The sequence below is a fragment of the Alexandromys fortis genome, unplaced genomic scaffold, assembly GCF_014885135.2.
Source record: "Alexandromys fortis isolate MF-2015 unplaced genomic scaffold, M_Fortis_MF-2015_v1.1 scaffold_12, whole genome shotgun sequence".
Classification (NCBI taxonomy): domain Eukaryota; kingdom Metazoa; phylum Chordata; class Mammalia; order Rodentia; family Cricetidae; genus Alexandromys; species Alexandromys fortis.
The window spans coordinates 19,814,914-19,823,519 of record NW_026067937.1 but is presented as its reverse complement, the minus strand read 5'-3'; the positions used below and the strand labels follow the sequence as shown (position 1 = coordinate 19,823,519).

General features: G+C 48.2%; 1 protein-coding gene across 7 annotated transcripts in view; it reads right to left on the bottom strand.

The window, feature by feature from the left end:
• Window positions 1-6,946: 6,946 nt before the first annotated feature.
• The window catches only part of Ttc13 (tetratricopeptide repeat domain 13), a 49,985-nt gene continuing 48,325 nt past the window's right edge, over window positions 6,947-8,606 (bottom strand). For all 7 annotated transcript variants that reach the window (XM_050147074.1, XM_050147073.1, XM_050147075.1 and 4 more), the window contains one exon: window positions 6,947-7,791. In XM_050147074.1, the coding sequence (XP_050003031.1) occupies window positions 7,677-7,791 (115 nt within the window). In that variant the 3' untranslated portion in view covers window positions 6,947-7,676. The remainder of the gene's footprint in view (window positions 7,792-8,606) is intronic.

The following is an 8,606-nucleotide window of genomic DNA, read 5'->3' as shown; positions in this document are numbered from 1 at the left end:
AGAGGTGGCAGACTCTGTAATAAAAGATACCAGCCACAACCAAGAATCTTATCAGGGTAGTGGGGATGTGGCTCAGTTTGCAGAGTGTCCCACATGCGTCTGAGGTCTACCTCCAGTACACTATAATCAGGCATAGTGACATACACACATAATCCCAACACTGAGGTCAAAGCAAGAGGATCAGACATTCAAGGCCATTCTCAGCTACATAGTCAATTCGAAGCTGGCCTGCACTATATAACAACCTGTCGCCAAGTGTGTGTGTGGGGGGGGAGGGTGGTGGTTCACACCAGAGACTCTACCATTGAGGAGGTAGAGACAGGAAGATTGCCATGAGTTTGAAACAAACTCATGTTTGTTTCAGTGAGTTCCAGGCCAGCCTGAGCCACAGTATAAGATTATGTCTCAAACAATGAATAAATAGAAATCTTGTTGGTGAGATGGCTCAGTGGTTAAGAGCACTTGCTGCTCTTGCAGAGGGCAGGAGTTCACTTCCCAGCGCTCTCAGGGCTGCTCACAACTGCCTGTCACTCCAGTTCTGGGAAATCAGATACCCTCTTCTGGCCTCCGTAGACAATGCATGCATGTGGTGCACTTGCATGCAGGAAAAACACTCATATTCATAAAATAAAAACAAAACAAATTCTCATCAGAATAACACGATGAAGAAATGAGAAAAAAAGCAAAGCTGTCAGACGTCAGCTGAGTCCTGTATATGAAGGATTCTTTAAGAAGCCACAGACTTGGGACGCTCGCTGGGTTTTTATTATTACCTATTTAAATGGGACTATAACAAGTCTCATTTACAGGCTCAGTACACTGGCTTCAACCCCCTGATTTATCTCCACCCACCCCCTTTTAATACACAAATGGTACTTGAAGACGTGTGTTCTTGAACTGTGAGTGCTCAGCTGCGCATGAGTCATCCTAGGAACCTCCCCCGTGCAAGAACCAGGGAACACTGCAGAAGAGCAGGCACAAAGGTTAAGGGAGCCATGAGGAGAGCTGCCAAATGTTCACTTTTGGACATGGCATAGCTGTTGTGCAAATCATCTCAGCAGCTGTGATCACCTGCACAAGACCTATACAACATCAAGCCGGTCAAAATGGCAGTGTGAACTGGGGATGGGCCCTCAAGGGCCCATGCTTGGTGGGAAAACCATTAACAGTCAGGGGGTGCTGAGGGAGGTATAGTCACGCTCCTTTTGGTAGAGGCTGCTAATAGGTTGCTCACACCCTAGTGGGTAGTCCCACGCCCATGCATATATAGACAGCACTAACTAGACTCAGGGTTAGGAAGACATGAAGTCGAGAGGGACACAGATTGGGGGCATAGAGGAGAACTGAGGAAGGATGGATATTATTAAAATACATGGTATAAATGTACAAAAACTTAAAAGAATTAAAAATTCTGCTTGTTTTTGTTGTTGTTTCAGGGTTTTGTTGAAACAGGGTTGTGGTGATACCTTGTTTGTATTCTAACAAATAAAGCGTGCCTTTAGATCAGAGGGTGGAACTAGCCACTAGTTAACCATAGCGGTCTGGAAGTCTGTACTAACAGACAGGAAGTGATATGGCTGGGCGGAGAGAGGAATAGAAGGCAGGAGGAGACAGGAGCTCAGCCCAGTTTTCCACTGAGGAGTCAGCAAGGTAAGAGTTGGCTATGGTTTGCTCCTTGTCTCTCTGACCTTTCAGCGTTTGCCTTACTATCTGGCTCTGGGTTTTTATTATTAAGACCAATTGGAACTTGTACAAGCCAAGGTTTCTCTGTGTAGTAGGCTGCTCTGGAACTCGCTTTGTAGACCAGGCTGGCCTTGCTCTCAGTATTTTAATTAATATCATGTGCTCACCTTGAAACTACACAGGAAGGGTATCTGGTTTCAGGAAGCTGGCCTCATGCTGTTTCCAAAGCAGTGTGGGGCTGGAGAGATAGCCCCCTGGTTAAGAGCATAGGCTGCTCTTGTAGAGGACCGGAGTTCAGTTCCCAGGACCTACATGGCAGCTCACAACTGTCTGTAACTCTAGTTCTAAGGGATCTGACATCCTCTTATGACCTCTGCAGGCACTTCATGTATGTGGTGCATTGACATACACACACAGGCAAACATTCATACACATAAAATAAAAATTAACAACTTCTTTGTTGTAGAAAGCAGTTACAAAAATAAGTGCTGTTTCCAAAACAAACAAACAAAACAAGTTTTGTTAAGTTATATTTTGGAGCAAATATAATTTATTGCCAGACAATTTTCTGCAGTGTTATAAATCTGAAGCCAGCTGTAATGGTTAAGTCTTTAACCCCAGCTCCTCGGGAGGCTGAGGCAGGAGGACTGAAAGTTCAGGACTGCTTAGGCTACATGGTGAGTGACGGCTGAAAAGGGGACAGAGGAAGACCTTGGATGGGAGGCTGCTTTCCCATCGAGCACTCAGCACTTCAAGGTGCGTGCTGGGCCGTGCCACTGTCTGAGCCCAACAGTGTCTTCTCTATTCTTTCAGGTGGGGAGAAGAAAACATGTGAGAACATGCATGGTCTGTGTGTGGACAGGCTCCTACATCTGGTGGTAGTTTGGGAGGCCGTGAACTTTTGAGAGGTGGGTCATAGCAGATGGGTTATGGGGGGTTAGCTTTCATGTTTCACAGACTGATCCACTTCAACTTTCTTCTGACTCCTGTTCCACTGGGATGTGAACCGGCAGCTGCACTCTCCAGCTGCCGTGCTCCCCCAGCCATGATGGTCCAGACCTCACAACACAGGCCTTAAGCTTTGTCTTATGTTTGATCACAGTACTGAGACAAACAGCTGACTTAACACATAAACACATATGCCAGAGAAAGAACCAAATACACAGCTAACTGATTCTTGAATGGTAAGGGGACCTCCATGGCCTTGTGATAACAGCAGGTGAGTGGGGCCGATGGGCCACCCTGGCCACTGTGTTCCGCCAGCTCAGGACCAGGTAGACAGGCAGAGCAGCTGTGCTCAGGACGCCCAGGGCCAGCAGTTGGGCGCAGCGGTGCTCTGCTTTGATTGCCGTTTCCACCCCTGTAGTTTCTCCATCACATGCTCACGTCCGCTTCTGTGTGTTGGAGCTTTGAAGATGAGGATCTCATATGTAGCCTAGGATGGCCTCACGATCCTCCTTTCTCGGTTTCTTAATTGCTAGGATTTTGGGATACACCTCCACATTCAACTTAGATTTCTTTTTTGACTTGGTCTTGGAGTTTACGGTCATTCTGCCTCAGTTTCCTGAATGCTGGCACCTACATCTTTTTTTTTTTTTTTTTTTTTGAGACAGGGTTTCTCTGTGGTTTTGGATTGGAGCCTGTCCTGGAACTAGCTCTTGTAGACCAGGCTGGTCTCGAACTCACAGAGATCCGCCTGCCTCTGCCTCCCAAGTGCTGGGATTAAAGGCGTGCGCCACCACCGCCCGGCTGGCACCTACATCTTAACGAGAAATGAGGTGCCCACTTAGAAAGTGTTCACTGAGCTGAACCTGCATTTTCTAGGTGGGTGTATTCTGCCACCAGAGGTTCTGTGGAGGCAAAGGCCTAAGAGGACACATGGCATTTTCCTTGGAGAGTCTGAGGCCTGGGTAATTTTCCTAACTGATGCGGAGTAGGGCTGTTCTATAGGCTGTAAGTATCTAAGGCAGCTCGCAAGGACTCAGTGAGCACATGGCCCGGCTGCTCTCATGCAAATTTTTAGAATCAAATGTTCAGCCCTTCCTTTCTGGTCTGGCTCTTCCCTGGAAAGGTGGTGGCAGGAGATCTGCCAAGGGATCCTAATTACACTGTCCCTCGAGGCCACAGACCTTATGTTTGAGTCTCTTCAGACTCAGAACCCATGAGTCACTTGGCTGTTTCTGTCATCTGCTGCTTGAGTTCCAACCAGCTGTTGGCATAACAGCTGGGTTCTCATGCCTGACAACAAAGCAAAATTAAGGAATCAAATAAGACTGGGCATAGGTCGCCTTCCTCAGTGATATGCAGAATGGAAGGAAGCTCCTGGGCAGCTTGTGGGCCTCTCAGGCAGCTGCCAGGTGATATCTGGGCAGCATAGCCTCTTTGGCTCAGGGAATAGGGAGGTGCCTTCCCTAGGCCCCAGGACTAACAAGTCCAAGTGCAGCCCCAAGCCGGTCCTGTCAGGACTGCTCAGACACATGCTCCGGAAGGCTATTATTTGCCCACACCACACGGCTCCCTTGGAGAGGGGCTTTGAGCATCTTAGTGCACCTACTGTACCTGCTGGTTTTCTCTGGAGGTAGTGTTTAAAGCTGAACACAAAAATGTGTGTATGCATATGTGTATGTGTGTGATTTTTTTTTCTTTTGAAACAGGTCTCATAGTGTAGGCCAGACTGACCAAGAACTATATAGCTCATGTTGTCCCAAACTCACAGTAATACTTCTGCTGGCTTGAACAATGGGCATAAGCTCCCACAACTGGCTTGGAATTCCTTTTCTTCTTTTCTGGCAGGGTCTCAAGTATTCCAGAGTGGCCCTAAGTACACTACAAAGCTGTGGCCCTCCTGCCTTCTGGGATTACTGGTACTCTATTCTTCTGTCTCCTTCCTATTTTTTAAGCGTGTGTGTAGTCTATATGCACTGAGTGCATGCAGAAGCCAGAGGGTGTCAAGTCTGCTCTAGCACCCTGAAGGCGTAAGTCACGAACAAGGCAACACCAGTTTGGAGTTATGACTAATAGGGTGTTATTTATTTAAAGGGGAAAAAACTTACAGATCACAATCCCAGACAACAGCCATCTGCGCAACCAGGAAGGGAGTCTAGTCTCCGGCGGAGCAGGAAGTGAAGAGAGCGAGCAGAGGAAATAGCCGCTTTTTTAAAGGGAGTGAGACCACGCCCCAATGGGCTGGTATCACAGCAGCTATTGGTTGGAGGGGCGGAAAGACCTCCCGCAACAGCACCCCACGCCTTATATTGTTGAGACAGCACTGCACACCAAACCTGGAGCAGCCAGCTTCCTGTTAGACTGGCAGCCAGCAAACTCCGGTGATTCTTGCCTCTGTACCCCAAAGACTGGGTTTAGAGGTAATTACAGCCATGCTGTTTCTTTCGTGTGTTACGAGAACTCGAACTCAGATCTTCATGGTTGTGTAGTACCCACTAAGTCGTCTCTCCAGTCCCTCGATATCAAGTTCTAAGAAACAGATTTAAGCTGGAGGGATAAAAGCTCTGAACGGGGCTACTACTGTGTCAGAAGTGTGGCTGATTTCTAAAGGGACTTTCTCAAGCTGATGAGAGAACCTCACAAAAATGTATTCCCAATGGTCTTCCTGGAACGAAAGTCCTCAGGGTCCCTAGGATGACACCTTCTTGGCCACCAAGCAGAACTGCCCATATGTCAGGGAGCTTCTGGTCACTGTAGACACAGACCCGCCGCTTCTCCTGACCTGTAACATCAAATCACATCACCTACATGGGCAGAAACTGGGCTAGTAACACAGAAACTGAAACGTAGTAATTGGGAATCGATAGAACCATATTCTAAACGAGGCTGCTGGAATCCAAGTGTGTGTGTGTGTGTGTGTGTGTTTCCCCAAGATGGGCATATCGGGGGACAAAGTATCTAACAAAAGGAACTTAAGGCTTCGTTCTGGCTCACAGTTGGAGGGTACAGTCATTATAGGGGGAGGGGTGAAGTGGCTGATCACACTGCATCCACAGCCAGGAAGTACAGAGCATGATCCAGAACCCAGCCCAAGGGATGCTGCCCAAGCTCAGGCTGTATATTCCTACACTGGATAAACCTTTCTGGCAAAATCCTCACGGACATCCTCAAAGGCATGGTGATTCTAATTCAGCTAGTGGGGTCGGCAGGGGCACGAAGAGTGAAATAACACGAGTGGACCTCAGGGACGGAGACTGGAGTTCCACAGCAAGAGGCACGAGAGCCCTTCCTTCCTTGAAGGCCGAGGAGCAGCCCTCACCACACCTCAGTTTCCAGCCATGACGGTTTGGTGAGTGGTAGGAAAGTCTAAGGAAACCGAAGCTGAAAAGCCCCAGGGTTTTGTATTTCCATCTGTGGTTCCCACCCACCCTCCCCACCATTGTCAGTATCCATCTGCAGGCAGCCTGTACCTGCTTGAAGCTCATCAGGCCTCTGGGAAAGGGTGAGCTAACTCCGACAGCATGAGGTGCCACCCATTCCTCACGGCACAGCCGGTCTGTCCCAGAGGACACAGGTGTGGACCCCGGGAGGGTTCTGTCGCACTCTTTGTCCAGGATCCTATCCCAGTATCATCACACAAGCTGACTTCAGGCCCAGCTTCTTCCCACTGGGTTCAGGGGGTTCTCTAGGCCCCACTTCCAGTTTGGGACCATTTGTCAGAGGGGGATGAAGCCAGGAGAATAAAGTAACCAAAGTAGCACACGGAGATATCGCTTAAGACTGTGCTAAGCACTGAGAGTTGAAGGAGTAGGAAGTTTGAATCCCGGGGTCCCAAAGGGTCCCTGGTAGGAATTCCCAGCACCATCCTGTAGCCTGCTGGCCAGCTGTGGGGAGGCAGACACCTCTGAGAGCGTGGGCCTTTTGTCCTGTCTCAGTGCAGAATGGGTTCTGGTGACTGTAACCCCTGAGATCACCCTGGGAAAGCCGCATCTCTGGGGCTGCTCTGAAGCACCACTCAGTTCCTGACTGCACTATGGATGGCGGGGGCAAACAAACATGCCGTCTGCTCCAGAGCCCATAGTGATCACTCACTCGGGGATCTCCGGGTCACCGCAGTATGGGCACAAACTTTGATACTGCCCTGCTCTTGCCAGAAGTTCAAGGCAGAAACTGGGGTTGCGGCTGAGTGGCTGAGTGTTCTTCTAGGATGTGCAAAGCCCTTAGTTCTATCTCTAGCACCTAAACAGATACAGAAATAAAAATAAAATAAAAAGGCAAAAGAGGCACAAGGCAACAGCAAAACTGAAAACACTGACCATGATTTAAAACTGCAACAGTTTAATGGACCTTTTTACTCCATCATTCGCCTTTCGGAGAGAACAAGAACCTTTCTAAATGTTCTTACACCTACAAGCAAAACTAGCTCACACATAAAACATAATCCAGTGCCCGAACTCAGCGATGTACAGAAATCACTTCGGCTTATTTTTCCAACAAAAGAAGGAGGAACATGGTTCAGTGATTCAGTGTCGGGACATTGGTAAATACTGTCTGTGTCGTCTGCACAAGCCATGGAAGCATCCGTGGTTCTGAGAGGACGGGGCCCACATGTGGGGGCATGGCAGTAGCGAGGCACCTCACAAAGGCGCACAGGAAGGGAGGGAGGAACATCTACACCTCTGACGAGCAAAGACAAGGCCTGCTTGTTGCTGGCTTTGTTCATCTTAATAATTATTAATTTTTGGTTTTTTAAGTAAACATTTTTTTGCTGTAAGGAAGGAGCAGTATGCTTTAATACATGGGAACCAACAGGTGCCATTAATACACACACTTCCCTTCCGGTCAAGTAGCTTTCCCCCAAAACCCGTTTTCATGATTTGTGTTATGGTTCAGAAAAAGTAAAGAAAATGATTTCAAGTATTCAATTCCTATCAAAAATTGGTATCAAAAGTAATAAAGGACCTAATTCCATAATAATTCCATGTTTTAAAAAATAACTTAAGAAGCAAGAGGCCTGGCCCTTCACATGTACAAACCCTCTGGTGTAGCTAGAGTTTCTTTAGACACCGTGGGGTGGAGTCCGTGTTGAGCACCTCCATCATGGACCTCAGAGTCGGGAATGTCTCTGACACTGACGGCAGGGACTTGTAGGAAGGGGAGATACTGGAAGAGAAACACAGGGAAACTGACTATTACCACCGCTTAATAGGAAGGGCTAGAGCCTGGGGACATGCACTCTTATGAGGAAATTTCTAGAGTCTCTCATGAGGAACAATACCAGAAAGGCAGAAGGCACAGCAGACACCCTCACAGCAGTGACCTCACATCCTGAGCCAGCTCTCTGGGGAAAGAAACGCCACTTGAATGTGTACAGGACCACATGTCACACATCCTGCTGGGGCTGCCATGCCTGCTGGAGCTGGACTCTGAGGATGCTAGAGCCTCAAGCCTGGTCTTGCCCTTCTCTAAGCCCCACCCCCTTCATCTACAGTGGTTGATGAGATCCTTAGCTCAGAACTACATGAGCCCTGAGAAACATTACACGCCAGGTTCGCCATGAACCATGACAGTACAATACGTGGCTGTGTGGTTTGTGAAAAGAGTTGCTAAAGCTTCCTAAGAAAAGGAAGCAGGACTTTCCCCTGTGATCACAGCACCAGACCACAGGTAAACAAGGAAGCTCAGAACAAGACTACGGGGACAAGCTAAGCATTGTGGACAACAGACACCTACTTCTCAACTGGTTTTTTGTTTGTTTCTTTCTTTCTTTTTTTGTTTTTGAGACAGGATTTCTCTGTGTAATAGCCCTAGCTGCCCCGAAACTTGCTCTGTAGACCAGGCTGGCCTCAAACTCACAGAGATCCTCCTGCCTCTGCCTCCTGAGTGCTGGGATTAAAGGCATGCGCCACCAAGCCTGGCCCTATTTCTCAGTTTTTTTTTTTGTTTGTTTTTCGAGACAGGGTTTCTCTGTAGCTTTG